This window comes from Sylvia atricapilla, chromosome 6, assembly GCF_009819655.1.
Source record: "Sylvia atricapilla isolate bSylAtr1 chromosome 6, bSylAtr1.pri, whole genome shotgun sequence".
NCBI lineage: Eukaryota > Metazoa > Chordata > Aves > Passeriformes > Sylviidae > Sylvia > Sylvia atricapilla.
In genome coordinates, this window is record NC_089145.1 from 33,349,362 (window position 1) to 33,367,635 (window position 18,274).

An 18,274-nucleotide genomic window follows, 5' to 3' on the forward strand; every position below is an offset into this window, starting at 1 on the left:
GTATTTTCAATTAGGAAAAATACAACTTTGAAGCAATTTTTTTTACTTTGTTGGCATAATGAACTTGCCTTTATTTTCTGCTGTATCCTTTTACTTTATTGTGTTGTCTTTGTAAAGATCAGAAACAGTAATTAGAAGTGTTGGAGTTTCTGCTGATGGGAACATACTTCTGATGACAGTAGTGAACATACTAGCTGTTGTTAAGGCTTTCATGTTTGCTCCTCCGCCCCCCCCTCCCTCATTTTATAATAAATACTTTGCTTCCAAGTTCCAGTGAGAAGTAGCACATACATACCAAAAAATACAACATGGGAAACTGCAGCCCCTTAAGTTGGAATAGTTCAGAATTCGTGAGAATCATGTAGGTTTTTTTCTACACTTTGCAGAAGAAAGGAGCCAATTTGCCTGTGAGAGATACAGGAATCATGCCTGCTGCTGCCTTGTCTTATAATAGACAGTTGCATTATATTACCTATTATAAACTGATACTGTGTTTTCCTGTTTGTAAAATATCTTAGCCTTGTAGCTGGAACACGTTAGAAGTGCAAGCAGTTTGCCCCTGTTTAATGGCAGGAAATCTATTGTACAGATCATTTTGGAGAAGATTTTAGAAACACCTCTAAAGTTCTGTAACTTGTTCACTTGTAAATTAGAAAAGGTTTTCAGGAGATATTTGTGTGCCATGTATACTAAAGGCATGTAATTGTATAGGTTATATATGATTTAGCATTGTAGCCTATTTCTGTCCAGCTCTTAATTACTTATTTTAGTGTATCTACATTTAGAACTTTAGCTGTAGAATTAGACTTTGTCAGTTATGTCAGGGGAAATAGGAAGGATTTTCAAGTTTCAGAACATGTTTTGTTGGTGACATTGAGAGTAGCATTTTTTGGATACTTCCTTATCATTGAACAATACTTCTCCTAGGCAACCTTCAGTTTCCTTTCTGCATCTTGTTTTGTTTCAGAACTTGATAACAAATACCACAAAACTTTTTTTGTGCTCTGATTTATTTCAAACACTAATACATAAAGGATTTTTTTTTCTACTCTATTTGATTGCAGATTCAATCCAGTACTCTGAGGAAAGATAATTTTTAGTTCTCTTTTCATAATGAAGATATTTTATTTGAAAGAATTTTGGAGTAAAGGATTTTCTTTCTATGATTCTGTATATTGTACTCAAATTAATGCAAGATACATGTGATATCTCTCATTATATTTATTTCAAGGAGTTCTGTTATCAAGGTACATCACAAAGAATAAAGAGATTATCATAATCTTTTGTCTTCTGAGCTCTGTGCTCCACTGTATTCTCATTGTGGCTCAGTGGGAGAGTTATCAGTTTTAGAATTGTGTTGTGATAGGTTTTTATACCAGTTTCTGTAGCAGAGACTGTAAGCTTTTTTAAAAGACAATCTGTTGTTTTCATAAAAGACCACTGCATGGAATTTCAGCTATATCAGTCAAAGTCCTAGCTCCAAGGCTTTTTCAACAGGAGAATTTGGATCTTGGAACACTCATGCATTTGCTTAACTTCATTCTGAGCGCACTTGCATCAATGACATGAGTTATGTGAATATAGTTAAGTGTATGCATGCATGCAGGCTCTGATCCAAAATTAGGTTGGTATCACAATGTACAGTGGGTGTGGGAGAAACTGTGTAACAAATGGGAAAATATATTGCTTCTGTGAAGTAACATGAAAATGTTATGTGATAAAATAGGTTCTGTGAGATTTAATTAAAATGTCATTATAGCAAGCTTGATTTTTTTTTCTTTTTAAAGTGATGAGAATATTATTCAGGAAAAGTTACTCTGTTTGTGGCAGTCTATAAGTTTTAGCTTCTTAGATTACTTCCTCTGTTAAGAGATATGGAAGTCCAACATTTGTATGGATTTAAATATAGCTACTTAACAGAAGATGGCAGCTCTGTTTAGGCTGGCATTGAGCCTGTTGTTCCTTGAGTGCCAGGTTCCACACCTAATACTTCTGCTGTAGCCTGCACCTGTGCTGCTGTGGGAAGTGACTGACTGCCAGTGGTTTTGGAGGCTTGAATGAGTCATTGTGATGTATCACAGGCATTGAAATCAACAGACATCCCTAATTTTTTTACAGACTTTGCATCTTATAAGAGATTTCTGATATTTCACAATAATTTCCAAAAATTTTGGGACTGATCAGGTTTTTGTGTATGTGTGGAAACACAGATGTATCATGTTTTTTATCTCTGTGAAAAAGTATTGCTAGAAGCTAAATTATTTGTAAAATACAGAATTAGGAAAAAAAGGATGTAACTATAGATGGTACAAAAATTTCATGTGGTATCAGTTTGGGATATTTGTAACATTAGCAAATTACAAAGCTAATGGGGTTTTCTCTATGTTATACCTGACCAGCTGTGGTAGAGTCTGTGAGGCTCACTCCATATCCGTGATTTTTTTTTACGAAGCAGAAGTCATGTCTAGATGAAAGCATTTTAACTGATGGCATAAAAATGGGGTAGATGCTCTTTTCATATTCACTTGCAGAGCATATAAATTTGGTCCTCCAGGTTAGGGGGTGGAGAGAAGTTACAGATCTTTAATAGCAGCCTCAGAAGATGCTTGTATCTCAAATCCTCTTCAAATGTGATTATGTAAAGCTTAATAAAAGGGAGTTAAAAACTGCCAAGGTGGAACTTTTTCCTTTTCAGTTAACATTTTTTTTTCCATCTGATGGATTTTTGTGGCATAGTGAAGTTAAAATCCAAGTGATGTAAAAACAGAACCCAGAGCAGCAGTCTAGTGGCATCATTCACATCACCATGTTAGTGCGTGCTTACTTAGGGACCAAGAGGTGCAAACTTTGCATGTTACATTAGAACTCTCCATGCTACAATGCATGTTGATTGTTTCATGGTGGATGCTATGAATTACTCAGTGAAAGTAATTTATTTAGTAAAACAACAATTTGCAGGAAGCAAGTGGTAGCACTTCTAGCACATGATGCTGCTATGCACTCTGTATATCTCCATGAAGTGCGGTCTTGTAGATAAAAAAATAAGAAACTTTTAAAAGAGTTTAATTTTCTTGGTTCTGGTCACTTAAACCATCTTAAGATCTTTTTAATTTACAAATTTGTGTTCCTGCTTCTTTATTTTTTAAGTCATACCTGAAGGCATAGGAGCAGTCAGGCATCCCTCTGGATAATGGCAAAATGCACCCACTGATGGCAGTAGTCACAGGTGTAATTCAGTGAGTGGGAAATGGTAGAGATGCTGCTGGATGCTTGTCTATTGAAAAGTTGGAATGTGTGTCATGTTTGTTGCATCTTCTTGACTTCTTTTAACCTCTGATGTGCAATTGATTCATGTAAAGTAGATTATTAGCTTGACTTTCATGTTTTTCTTGGAGGAATGAATAAATTAATTCCAATCAAAGAATATCAGCCCCTCTTAGATAACAGACTTAGTGTTTACAATCCTTACAAAACTACCTTTGACCTCTTTTAGAGTCAGCAGAACTGAGCTTCCTCTCACAGATAATGATCTTTTTGTAATTTAGCCTTTCCTCAAAATTTCCAAATGCACTCCATTACCTTACCTGGATGCTTTTTAACTTCAGTGAAGTCAAATATTGATGTAGGAGTTGAGTTATCACAGATTTCTGATGCATACTATGGCTTTCTGCCTTTATTTTTCTCACTATTTTGTGATTAATATGAAGAGAAATCTTTAAAGTTGCAATAGAATATGTTTTATTTTCCACAGGAAAGAAAAAAATATAGCAAAATTAAATACAATAAAAATTACTTCCCTATATAATGTTAATATTCTTTTTGATGACATTTTACATGTAACACAAATGTATTATCTAAAGAAATAGTCCAATGTTTCTAATCCCTGTTTAAGGATTGTCAAAGATTTCATATTTTGTCAACTTTCTATCATGCCTATTTGATTTTATTATAATTTTTGTGAATTTAGTATTTAAGAAGCCTGCAATAAAAGGCATAGTTTAGATACTAGATGAAATTTGAGATCTTTGGGAAGAAATGTAATTGATAGAATATGTCACTGCACCATGCAATGGTGTTTGATTACGGTTTCTAGGTAAATTCTGTCAGAATTCATATTGCTTTTAGATAGACGAGTGGTATTACTCAAGCTAGTGGTCCAAAAGTCAACATGCTCTGCAGATTACGCTGACTGGAAAATCAGATGGGAGAGAGTAAGGGTTCTGATTGCTCTCAAATTAAAAAGCAAATTAAAAACAACAACAAAAAAAAAACACCCAAAAAACAACAACAACAACAACAACAAAACAAAAAAAAAAACAAAACAAAACAAAAAAAAACCGCAAAAACTGTATGCTGTAATTATGTGGCATGTTGAAAATGTAATGAGCAGAGAATTGTTAAAGATTGTCAGTAAGCAGTCTGACTGTGAATTTTGCTTTAAAAGGTACAATGGGTAGTTTTCTCTTCCTGGTCCTGAGAAAGTATTTGGTCACAATGATTTTCCTTCCTTGTCAAGAAATTACTTCAATGTATAGATCATGGGAAATGTATTTTTCTGTTATCTCAGTTCATACCTAAGTGTTTGATGGAAAGGATAGTCTTTGTGAAATAATAGAAAGAGGAGTTTTTTACAGAGACAGCCTTCATTCATTGTTCCAAAAAGTTTTTAAAACTTTCTATTAATCTTTTGCTGTATTTCAAGTATTTAATGACAATGTTAATTACAAAATTATTACTTTTGTGCTTTTATTCTTTTGTTCACTTAGTTTATACAGTTTTTTTGAAAACAGAGTTTTCTTGTATATAATTGTGGGATACCATTTCTTTATAATAGTATTCTTTCTGCCTTTATTCTTGGGTCTCATCATTTTTCGTATCTACTGTCCTCAATTACTAAGTCTGTTTTTTCCTTCCATTTGATGTGTACATTATGTTTTACCAGTTCTGCAATCTAATAGGAAATCCTACTGCTGTTATTTCATGAATTGTTCTATGATATGCACCTGTTGAGCTATAATATTTTTTGTAACTTAAATATGTATTTGAATGATAAAATGTGCTGATTTCATGCTGCTTGACATCCTGTTTGTTTGCTTATTTTATAATGTTTGTCTCAAGCAGGAAGAATCCTCAGGTACTTTTGTGATGAATAGCTGTTCTTGTGAGATAAGCTGCACAGATGATATTTTCCCTTCATCAGAAGAGTATGAACCACAGAAAAATAGTCCAGTCATCTGGAAGACTTTGAAACATAACTCTTTGGCTTCCAGTGAGTTTTGCACAGTTTTTAAAAAATTTAGATAAAAAAGATTGACTATTCCATGCCAGGTGGAATATGCTAATTACTATACAAGCACTCCTGAAAAAAATGTGTTTGACCCATACTAATTAGTCTAAAAATGAGAATAGAATGCATTTTTCTGATAATAATCAATAGATCTGTAGAAGTGAAGCATTTCAAGTTAGTTTATAGGAGTATAACACCTGTTTTCTTTCTTTCTTTCTTTCTTTCTCTCCCTCTTCCTTTCTCTCTCCTCCTCCTGTGGAAATACTGCAGCATTTCTGTTATACTACATACATAGATGGGTAAACTTCCTGAAAACTGTATTTGACAGCTAATAGTGTTTGGTTATTGAATAGTGTTTAGATCTTTGGTATGTCTTGGGTATGGATAAGTGCCTGATGTGCTTTAAAAATGTCTAAACAAGTTATGCATTTAAAAAGGTTATCAGAACCTGGTTAAGCACCTGACTTCCAGTAAAATTTGGCATATAAGTTTAAAAATCTGTTTTTATGCGACTTGGATACTTTTGAAAATTTTAGCTTTTCAGTGTCACATTTTGTGCCAAGTCTGTAACCAAACGGGTTGAGAAATTGTAAAAGATCAGCAAAAATGAAAAGAAGGAGAAAAAGTACTGAAATTCACAGCTAATGTGCTGCTTGCATGCATATTTTGTGAAGGCAGTGTTGGAGAAGGATTTGAGAGTTTTGTTACCAGAACTTACTTTTATATCTCTTTGTAAATATTTTGGAAAATGTTTTTATAGTTTGTGGGTTTCTTTTCTGTCTTCTTCTTAAGTTCTTCTTCCTAAACAGTTTTAAATGTATCCTTGGTTAATCTGAAACTATTCATTGTTGTAATCATAGTTCTTTTCTTCATTTCCCATAGCTAAGACATTGCAAAATTCAGGAAAATCCCTAAGTGGTTACCAGTGGTTTTCGGGTATCTCTGCCCACTTCCTTCCATCAAAGGATAAAAATGCTCAAGATGCAGCACGGGAAGCATTTTCTTCTCTCAGAGGTGCTTTATTCAGTTAATACATTATCTGCTGTCATTGATTGTGTTTTTAATATGATCTTAAGGAAGACTCTGTATTTTTATGTGGTTTTATAACTTTATATGTTGTGGTTGTTGGTTTGCCATCTCATTTTTCATTTGATTGGAACCTTTGATATCAAGACTGCCAGCTTTAATATTTAACACATCATAATTTGACTGGCTTTGAAGACCTTGGAAAGCCAGAGTAGTGTTCATATCACTGTAAAAACACTATTTCCACAGTACTTGCTCACTTTATAGCATTCTTGAAATATATGTAGTGTGTGTGAGTATGTATGCTATAGATGTCTGCTTGCTAAAACACATTTGTAGCTTCCATAATTTTAAATTAAGTATTCTAGAAAGCAGATATACATTTTGGCATTTAAGATTAGGTCATGTTTTGTTTTGTATTTTTTTATTTTAAAATTTAAGTAAAGTATGTTTGTACAGGCTTCTTTTCATTCACAAAAATGAAAATAATTTTCAGAATCTAATCCATATTCTTCGTTATGGATTTGCCTGAGATATTGTCCTATCATATCTTATTTTTTTCCATGTTCAGCTGAGGATTCATGATTGAGTATAGGATGATAAAGAAACTCTAGAATTTTTTTTTAGAAGCAAAGTCATACTTGACAGAAGGTAAAAAAAAATAGTTTTTGATTGTTTAGAAATCAGCAAGATGGAAATGATCAGATTTTTACTGAAGAAGGCAATAGACCTTAGTGTAAATCTGCATATCATCTATAAAGTGAAGCAAGAAGGTTGTGCAGTCTTATTTTCTTTTCATTATCTTTGAATGGAAGTTTGCTTGTACAAACACTATGTAGCTTTGCCTTAGCATCTGCCAAAAAAGGTTGTGTTTGACCAGTGCAGTAGCCTACTGCTTTCAGCAGATTATTTGCATTACCTATGTGATGGCAAGGAAAAAAAAAGTTTTCTGATCTTTTGCAGAAAATTTCAGTACTCATGTTTCTTTTAGTTGTTCTCCTTTTGGAAGTAGATGTAGAAACTAAATGAATTATGATTCTGTCATGAAAAACAAAACAATTTGTTTCTGAAAACTTAACCTGCAAATGTGCACAAGGCTTTTTCTGAACACATATTTCATATCTCTGCAGCAGTTGAGCTTCACTGTGGTGAGAATGGAATAAGCACAGTACTACTAAACTCTTTGCTGAGTTAACTGACTTAATCACCTCTAAAGTGAATGGTGCTGACAAAAGGATCTGGAAATGGAAATTTATTACTAGACGCTATTAAACATTCTGTAGAATGGATGGAATTCTATGAAGCCAAGAATGGAAGGGAACGCAGTATATTGCTGTTTATACATTTGTTTTCTTAAACTCTCATGTTAAACTTTTTTTTTAGATGTGATTGGAAAATGACAAAGATTAATGTACTTTCTATAATATAAAGCAGCTCTGATGTAGTTGTACCATGGCAAAGTTTCGGAAGCTTGAAGGAAACTCTGGATTTTTACTACATTAAAATAGGCTAAAGTTCTTAAATGCTACTTCCTGTAGACAGTTTGGATGGTGCATTTTGTGGGTCTCAGCTAAGGATTCTGGATAACCCCTTAAAATAAATAAATAAAGAAAGAAAGAAAGAAAGAAAGAAAGCTGTACTTCAGTCAATTTAACCTTTTGAGGCAGTTCTGCTTAAGGATGAGTCTCACCTGATCATATCCAGTAAACTATTAGAATCTATGAATGGCTTGAAATTCAACAGAAAGTGTGTCTGGTTTCCCTGTATATCCAGGAGATATGCAATGTAAGGGTCCTGTCCCTGAAAAACAGTTGTTGTTATGAAGACCCCAAGTGGTGGATTGCTAACCAGTTCATCAGCCAGCCTTTCTACTAGAGAGAGTGCTTTGGGAGTCAGTTTTATTTTGATTACAAGCTGGAGAGAAGTTATCTCCCACCATTCTTCTAATGAATGCAGGGGGAAAAGGGATAGTACTTTTAATTAGGAGATATTTTTTAAGTAAAGGTAGAAATTATGAATTTACCTAAATCACTCCCTTCAACTTACTCTGTGTCCACAGAGTTAGTTTGTTGGTTATTTTAAACTTAAATTGGGGATGTTCATGTGTGCAGAGGTATGTGTCAGTTGGTTGAGGGCTTTTTCCCCCTCCAGTATTTCATATAATGCTGCAGACCTTTTAACTGCAGACCTTTCTTATTGACTGAAGTGCTGGCTAGAAATTCAAAAATTGTCCCTGTTTCCTCCTTAACTGATGATGTAACAGCTGATATTGACCTAGTGATTGCTATCAGGTAGTATTCAAATACATTTCAATTTCCATACAGAATTGCCATAGTATGCTAATTTATCAGGTGATATTTCTGGACATGTATAAGGATTTCATAGGAGTTCTATGTCAGTTACTATGTAACTTCTTACCTCCCTTGTGCACACTTTCTTTTCTGTAACTGAGAATTCTCTTCTTCAGATTGCCTTTGTTGTTGGCAGTATTACTAAGTAAAGCTGAGACATGTAGAAGGAAGTTCAGTATTGGTGTGACCAAATTAATCCTTATGAAAGCGTGCAAAATCCTGAACTGTCTTTAAAAGCACTGAAAAGTTTAACACAAAAACTGTTTCTCACTGAGGCAACAACCTTCGGAGATTGTCTTCAGACCCTTTTACTTCTCAACTGAAAAACAAATAAAGAAGTATATATACATGTGCACACTGTAACATTAAAGGGCAAGATCCTCAAAATTACACTGAGAAAAATCTTACATGGCTTATTTAAATTAGATCAGTTAGTCTCTGAATATATATGTTCTGTATTCAGAGAAGATTTTGTCTTCATTTAGTTTCTATTGCTCGTGAGCTACAAGAGACACTGCTGAGCTGATCACATACCTTGTTATGTGATGGATGTTATGTAAGAGTAATACATTCTTTCTGAGTGCTATGACTGGAATATTCTATGCATGCACATTCAGATGATCTTGACTTCTCAGTATCTCTTCTTTAGCTGTCTGCTTGAGCTTTCCTCTGCTCTCATCTTTCCTTCATTTCTCCTGTGGCCACTTCTGTTTCCTATTGTCTGTCTTGCCATTTATAATTCTTTGTTTATGCAGAGACTATTATTGCAGTGAGAGTTTTTAAAAACAGCTTAGACAAGCATCCCTCTGGAATAACATATAAATATTTGATCTTTTCCTTGAAGATGGCTATTGTCCCTTCCAGTTCTGTATTTCTGTGATTCAAAGTCTTTTGTAGATTACTAGCTGTCACAGAATGAACACCCCACCCAAAGCCCCCCTAAGATAATCAAACTTGCAGATACAAGTAATTCGGGCTGTAACATATCTACATGCATGAATGCATGATGTGTTCTCATGGGGCAAGAATTCACCACTGCTCAGAGTGGATAAAATTAATTTTGTAGTCTGGTTCTGTATATTTGGAAAACTAACATGAGAGAGATTGTAATGAAAGAAGTAAGTATTAAATGGGGAAAGGTAGTATACTGCAAAATCTTCAGTCATGTTTAGACAACAGCTAGATTATTACCAGTTGGTTTTGCTGAACAAAACCAGGACGCCTGTGCTGTCTTTCTACACATATTTAAAATATTCTGTCTTTAACAGCTTTTTTTTTTTTTAAATCCTGCAGCTAATTTGGCTTCAGAGGGATTGAAACTGAATGATATTATTTTGGTTCATCTATATATGAAGAGCATGAAAGATTTCAGTGTTATAAACTCAGTTTATGTGGCAGAATTTGATTTGTGTCCACCAGCAAGGTAGGATTAGACTACTACTATAGTATATTTATGATGCACTGTAATAGACTGAATTATTGTTGCCATATTTGTGAAGCTTTTTACCAAATGTTTGTGTCTCACAGAAGAAGACTTTTTCTGCCTTTTGGAGTATTAACATCACATAACATGACAGTTGCTCATGTCAAAAACACTGGTATTGGAAATTCCTGCTTTAATATATACCATAAGGTTTACAAATGCCCCCACATATGGACTTACTGAAGGATAATACATAGTTTGCAAGTCTTAGTTCTTTTTGACTTGACTGAACTGACAACTGTTTGTATTGGTGGGATTTTATTTGCTTTTCTTTTTTGTTTGCATACCTTGACCTGTTGGCAGTGCTTCTCTGAATGCAACCCAGGATATCATCAACCCTCTTTGCCACAAAGGTACATTGTTGGCTCATGTTCAAGTTGGTGTCCATCAGGAATCTCCAGTCCTTCTCTGTAAAGCTGGTTTTGAGCCAATGAACCCACAGAATATACTGGACCTTGGGTTTGTTCCTCCACCAGGTGTAGGACTTGCAGCTTCTCCTTGCTGAACATAAAGTTCCAATACCCATGTGGATGGCAACTTGCCAAGGATACACTCTGCCACATCATGCAGATTATGAATGAAGATGTTGAGCAGGAGGGGAGTCAGTATAGGCTCCTGGTTGTTCACCTCTGAGACTTTGTGCCACTGATCCCACCCACTGGCCTAGCTGTTCAGCCAGTTTTCACTCCACCTCACTCTCTGCTCATCTGGCCCATACATCAACAACTTCACTATGAGTGTATTATGGGAGAAAGTGTCAAAAGCATTACTGAAAACTTACTACAAATATTAAGTCTTTGTAAAAGTCATGAGGTCTAGAGCCTTCTAAGTCTTTGTGACAAGTGTTACTCACCTTGTTCTCTTTATTTTCTTAAATACAAAACCAAAATTATTATCTCAGCAGTTGCTTGGAATTCACATGATGAGATACTGACAGTTATTTCAAAACTATATTTAGGCTGTTTCTTTTCTTCCCCGGCCTTTATGCACTTGGCTCTGGTTGAAGACAAATACTGGATTAGGCAGATCTTTGGCTAGATCCAACCTGGTTTTTCTTAATGTCTTGTGTTTCCCTCAGATAATCACACTAGATGGATAGGTTAGCTGCACTTCCATGTTCAGTAAGAATTCAAGTATGAAATTACATTGATGATAACACTTTTATTCATGGATACACAAAGCAATAGTTTTTTCAATATCTGGTCTACAAAATTTTCTATGTTGCCTCCAAGTCTATATCCAAAATAATGAAATTGCTTGTTGGTTTAGGTGTGCCCTTTGTGATTCCTGTGTTATTTGGGTGTGGTGGATTTGTTTTCCATTGGAAATTGGATAAAAAACCACCTAGCCCATGAAATTTTTCTTTTTTAAAAAATATGTGTTAAAGCTAATTTTCTGTTTGTATTTTTTATTGCCCTTGTCAAAATAGCTCATTTCTTTTTACAGTAATTTGTAATTTTTCACAGTAATTTCTTATGCTTCTGAGATAATATGCTGAGAATGCAGAACTGATATAGCTTGAAAAATTTCACTTGAATCATAGGTTAATACAGGTTGCAAGGGACCTCTGGAGGTCATCTAGTCCAATCCTGCACTAAAAGCAGGGTCATACCTCTTGTCTTCTTCATATTTTTAAAACCAACTGTTCAGCAATTTTCTAATGAAAAATCCTATGTTTTATAATCCTATTGCAGAATATGAAGTGTAATAGAGGCTTGTGAATTTTAAGTATAGCAAGACAAATAGTTCAAAGACATTGTTAAGATAATCATCACATTCCACTACACTCCCTGGGTGTCTGACCCAAAACAAGCAGAAAGAGGCTTCTTCAAGATGCTGACTGTAGGCCAGGATTATTAAATCAGAGAGAAATAGGAAGGTTGGCTCTGTGTGCCTTCAAAGGAGGGATCTAAATCCTAGCTGTAAACACAAAATAATTCTCCACTCTTACATGTTGTTGGCTCTCTTTATAATACTCATCTTCTCCCGATATAACTTTCATTTCTTATAAAAGAATGTTTTAGGCCTCCACATCTGCATAGCCGGCTACATAGCCTTCCATCAGTAAAATAACAAGGTAGAAAGATTAGAAATTTGCAGGGAAATGGCTTTTTAGTTTTATTTTTATGGAGCAAACAGTTTTCCAAGCATCATAGAATATCCTGAGTAGGAAGGGACTCACAAGGATCATCAAAGTCTAGCTCATGATCCTGCACAGGACACCTTAAGAGTCACAGGATACCTAAGACACCATGTGCCTGAGAGCATTTTCCAGATGCTTCTTGAGCTCTGTCAGGCTGGTGCTGTGACCACTTCCCTGCAGAGCCTGTTCCAGCGCCCAACCACCCTCTGGGTGAAGAGCCTTTCCATAACATCCAATCTAAACCTCCTCTGACACATCTTCATACCATTCCCTCAGGTCATGCTGCTGACCACCACAGAGAGGAGATCAGTGCCTGTCCCTCCTCTTCCTCTCATGAGGAAGCTGTAACTGCAGTGAGGTCTCCCCTAAATCTCCTCCAGGCTGAACAGACCAAGTGATCTCAGCTGCCCCTCATACAGCTGCGCATCAAGGCCCTTCACCATCTTTTTGCTCGCCTTTGGATACTCTCTAACAGTTTATGTCTTTCTTGTACTGTGGCTCTGAGAACTGCCCCAGCACTTGAGGTGAGGCCTCCCCAGAGCAGAGCAGAGCAGGACAATCCCCTCCCCTGCCTGGCTGGTGATGCTGTGCCTGATGCACCCCAGGACAGGGTTGGCCCTCCTGGCTGCCAGGGCACTGCTGACTCATACCCAACTTGCCATCGACCATGACCCCCAGGTGCCTTTCCACAACATTGCATTTATGTTGCATATTTGTCTGTGTTGCATTTTGTCCTGAAGAAAAATTGTACAGCAGTTTGCATGGTTGCATCATTGCGTTATGTACGGAGGCCTGGTTGTGGAAGTTCTCACAAGCAGTATGCTGGAAGCACTGACTCGGGTGTGGATCTGCAATAAATTTGCAAAATTGTCTTGAAAATTTATCAGGCCAAGCAGAAAATACATTCATCCATGCTTATGATGATGGTAATGAGTAAAATCTACTTTATTTACATGTGGGAGGTGAGAAGAAAAATAGTTTTCTTGGAAGAAATAAGCAAGATGGGAAGAATTTTATAAGGTTATGTTACATGATATGTAAAAAGAACAAGTAATTTTTTGTTGGATTCCTGCTGGGAGCTAAATGACTTTTCTATGCATTGACTGCAAATATAATTATTTTTCAGGCTTTGAAATGTTGATTTCCCCACGCAGGCACTCAACCCCCCTGCTTTTTAACTGGCCACATGCAACACACGTCTTGTCTGTTCATCAAGGCACTCAGTCTTCCTTGGAGGAAACAGAGGTGAACTTTATAAATGAATGCTTAAGTAGATTTTAAGTCCTGTCAGATGTATGTATCTCTCATGCAACTTAAAGAATAGCAGAAAAATATGCTAGTATTACAGATAACCTGTGAGAAGGTTTTAAAGGAACTATAAGCTCCTGCTTTTTTAGAAAACTTCGACACTGTCTCTCTCAGCATCTTCATAGGCAAACTCAGAGTGTGGACTGGATAAATGGGCAGAGAGGTGGATTGAGAACTGGCTGAATGGCAGATCCCAGAGGCAGTGGCACAGGGTCTAGCTGGACACCTGTTATTAGCAGTGTGCCCCAAGGTTCGGTGTTGGGCCCAGTATTGTTTAATTTATTCATTGAGTTGGATGAAGGTGCATATCCCTCCTCAGTGAGTTCACTGGTGGCACCGATTGGGGGGAGTGGTCGATGCCCCAGGGGGCTGTGCAACCCTACAGAAGGACCTCAACAGGCTGGAGAGATGGGCAGAGAGGAACCCTCTGAAATTCAGCAAAGACCAATGCAGGGTCCTTCACCTGGGGAGAAATAACCCCATGCGCTACGGGCTGGAGACTCAAGTGCTGGGAAGCAGCTCTACGAAGAAGGACCTGGGAGTCCTGGTGGACAAGAAGCTGTCTGTGAGCCAGCAGTGTCCTTGAGGAGATGATAGTGTTAATGCTAGCAGTTTATTGCAATACTCTAACTTTTGTTATATGATCCTGGCAAAATTTCCTAAGATAATGTCCAGACAAAAAAAAAAAAAAAAAAAAAAAAAAAAAGGAAAATAAATGTTGAAAGTTGATTCAAGCAAACTTCTGTTTCAACAAAATAATAACCTTGTGTTCTCAGAGTATGTGTGGAAACACTGTTACCTGATGGAGTGCTGTTTTGCATTGACTGCCTTGTACATAAGTATGACATGGCAACGGATGATGTAGTACATGATGAAAAACTGGTCATGCATGTACAGAGCATTTCCCACTGGGCACCTGCCAGCATAGGACCTTACAGTCAGTCCATCAAGGTAGGAATTTTTGTTACTTCATGTGAAATATATCCCCCTTTACTGAAATGAATACAGCAATAAAGTCACTTTCTCTCTCTTCGTTTTCTATGTGCAAAAGAAAATGTGTAAAAAAATAGCATTTAGAATTTATGGTTTTAAAATTTGTAGATGACTTACCTCTCATCAGTTCTTCATTTTGTGGTGATAAAACTGGTTAAATTATTTTTTTCAGAGACTCTCAAGAACAGCATACTTCTGTTGTATATTATAATTAGACAAAAAACCTGTCATACATATACTTTTATGATCTGCCTAGAATATAAACAGAATTTAGGAACAGCTGAGGATATTTCAGTTTCCTTGTTAAAGCTCAAACTTTTTTATAGGTAGAGTCAGTCCTAAAATGCTTATTTAATGAAATCCTTTTTGGGGCTTGTGATTGTTTAAAAGAACATCAAGGTTGAAGAACCGTTCTATTTTTCAAAAGAATAACAAACTGAACAGAATGTTACATACTATTTAGAAGAATGAAAAGGAGACAGTGAAATATCGTGGAAAAGTGGACCAAAAATTTGCATTTGAAAATTTCTCCTTTTAGGGTATTTTCTGTCCAGCTAGTACCATTCTGGCAATTCATGACCTGTCTCAACCTTCTCCATTGCAAAAGAATTTATGCCTATCTTACCAATACTCTTCTCATGTAATACACTGTCAGGTGTTGTGCAGACTGATTTAAGCAAGACTTTATGACATCTGTTTAAATTGCCTGAAATATTTATGAGTCTGAAAACCTAGTACAATGGCTATGCAATTCTACTTTGTTTTGCCTTTGTACCATTTTACAGAAAATTTCAGGAACAGTTTTTTGCCTCAGAAGCTCATGAGGAATTTGTTTTATTTTCAGGAAGAAATGCTGGTAGATTACTACTGTATGAATTTTGGTCTTACAGGAGGGTGGGGTTTTATCATATTTCTATATCCATTTTTCTTGAGAAAGTGGGAAGTCAGTTTATTAAACTTTATTCTATTCAGTCTTACACTTCAGTAATCATAATTGTATCATATCATGCATAATCCTTCAAAGATTAAAATTAATAAACTTTGTATCTTTGTTATTTGGAGAAATTTCTCTTACATTGCAACTGTTCTCCATATCCTGGAACTGCCATCAAGTAAATTTTGAAAAGTGTGTCAACTGAAAATTGCTTCAGTAACCCAGTGAAAAATCTCATCCTGCAATTGTCCATACGCAGATACTGGAGATCTTCTGGTGGTGTGGGGCAGTCAGCATACCCAAAGTTCATATCTCTTCAAATATAGTGTAACCAGTAACACTGGTCAGCAATTCAAACATTAAGGAAATTTCCCACTGGTGCGTTTTGTTTTGCTTTATTATTTTCTACCTCAAGAGGTCATTTAAGCAACTTTATTTTCCCTTACAGTGTAAAGCAAGTATTTTTACTTTTAAAAATTACCACAGGAGTAAAGTAACAGTAATAAAAAGCTGTACCTCTGCTACAGGATCACTCATTTGTTGTCCTTTAGAGCTGTGTTCTGTCTCTAGTCCACAAACACCTGCAGGAGGAATTGGTAATATATGTGGCAGCCATATTTTTATTTTTCCTTTGCCAGATTTTGCCTTACTACTACCAACAGTACATTTCATCTGAGTATCAATATTTAACTCTGGTTTTGTCTTGCTGAGAATTTTTGACTTTTTGTAACATTTCCATTCTGAGAGCTTGATACAGTGTATGTCAAATATACTAGAACAAATAAACATTCTAGTAAATGTTTTAAATATTTAACTATTTTTCTTTCTAAAATAGCATATAAAGGATATAACTTAAAAAACCTTTTCATAAGAAAACATCATAGTGGAGTGTTTCAGTGCATAAACTAAGTATTTGAATTTGAAATTTTATTAATGGAAGATACGGTTTTTGTATCTTCTTACACATAAATTTTCCAAAATTTAAATCTTCTTTAAATGTGTTTTTAGAACTTCCTAACATTATGTATGGACAGGTATTAAGCTCTTAAGTTCACCAGCAGTAGTAAGCACTTAAATATATTTTAAAAATGGAATATATTTATCAGAATAAATAAAGAAGGCACAAAAGTGAGGTTTTAATCTTTGTAGTCAACAGAAATTATTTGAAATTATACAAATTTTATGATGATGAAATGTTTATTCAGCTTTTATGATTGAGGAACAGAAGCTGAATGATCTTAAAACAGTAAATATTTATTACCCTTATGTTGTATATATGTAGAGTTTGTCTTTTCCTCAACAACAATTAGAGAATTAAATTTTTTGTCTTTTTAGTCCAATATGAGGTTTTATGGACACTGGGGAATCAGCATGTATTTTTGCACAGTGTTTTTGTGGAGTTCAGAATAGACCATAGACTAATATTCAGGATATTGCAAATTGGGATTGATGTGCCCTGGCATGTAAGAGCAGAGCTGGCAGCAGAAAGATGTAGGTAGTTCATGCAAACTATGGAATTCACACTTCAGCCTCAAAAATCACTCAACAGAGCATCATTTCAATTCAGTAGGGATCTTTCAGGATCTTGCCAACAGTGCTATAAGGACAAAAAGTAAAGATTTGGAATTTACCATGAGAATGTCCTGACCTCAGTTTGATAGATACCAAGCAACAGTGGCAAAATGAAATAAGGATTTTCAAATGACTTACAGCAAAATTCTTCTTTCAAATTAACATTTTTTCACTTCTGGGATTAGCATTCTATAAAAACAACTGAAGTGTTTTTCTTTGTAAGAAGTAGACATGAACTGTTTGAAGATACAGTAAGACATAATGTATTTTGTACATATGCCAACATTATATGCATCTATGACTTGATCATGTCTGCTAAAACCTTTAGCTTGACTCAAGACCTCAGTTCTTTCCCTTTGACAGCTGCCAGATCCCAGTTTGAGCCATCATTCAGTCATCTTTTCTCTTTTTTTTGCACTATCTTAACCCAGTAGCTTCGTCCTCATCTTTTCCTTCTGTGATTCAACAAGTTTTTATACTATATCTATTAATAAGGGGATAGAATACCTTCCAGTGGATGGGGGAAAAAAAAGGTGATAGTCAGCAGTTCTGTTTCTAAATAATGTTCCTTTGGGCTTGATACTTTGAATGATATTCCCAAGTTGTTTTAGTCAACAACTTGGGCAATACCATACCTGGCAGGATAGTGGATTATAGTAATTTGGATAGTGCTTGATGCATTGGGGGGCACGGATGCCATTCCAAGGTACCTAGACATCATAATTTTTTGTAGATGAAAGCAAGCAAGTTGTACTCCAGTGCCACTGGCATGCACACTCTTGCATAAGAAATCTCATCACCAAAATAAAAGCTATTGTTATTTCTTCCCTACCCATTGCCAGAAAAGAAATAAATGTATAATGTTGACATCTTGTTGACTTGTTGACTTCTAAATTGTGTGGAGATTGTAAGTATGCAAGTCAGGAAACAGTGGGACAGAACTGAGTTCTGCATCTTTTTAATAATTTCTTTTATGTGCCATATGCTTCTTAGCTGGAGTTTGAGAAACCTGACTCTAAGCAATGTATCTAATTAGTGCCATTGGACAAATTGTGAATTAAAGCTGTCTGCTACCACTGAGGTATACAATCACAACCCGTATCACAACGTCCACCGAATAGCGGGGAATAGTTGTATTACCTTTTGGAGAGTGCTCTCATCTTCTCTTTAATGATGA

At 35.6% G+C, this 18,274-nt stretch overlaps 1 protein-coding gene across 1 annotated transcript in view; it reads left to right on the plus strand.

The window, feature by feature from the left end:
* DPH6 (diphthamine biosynthesis 6) overlaps window positions 1–18,274 on the plus strand; it is a 195,876-nt gene that overhangs the window by 73,399 nt on the left and 104,203 nt on the right. The window contains exons 9-12 of the mRNA XM_066321445.1: window positions 5,126–5,269; window positions 6,170–6,301; window positions 9,958–10,087; window positions 14,375–14,549. Of these exons, the coding sequence (XP_066177542.1) occupies window positions 5,126–5,269; window positions 6,170–6,301; window positions 9,958–10,087; window positions 14,375–14,549 (581 nt within the window). The remainder of the gene's footprint in view (window positions 1–5,125; window positions 5,270–6,169; window positions 6,302–9,957; window positions 10,088–14,374; window positions 14,550–18,274) is intronic.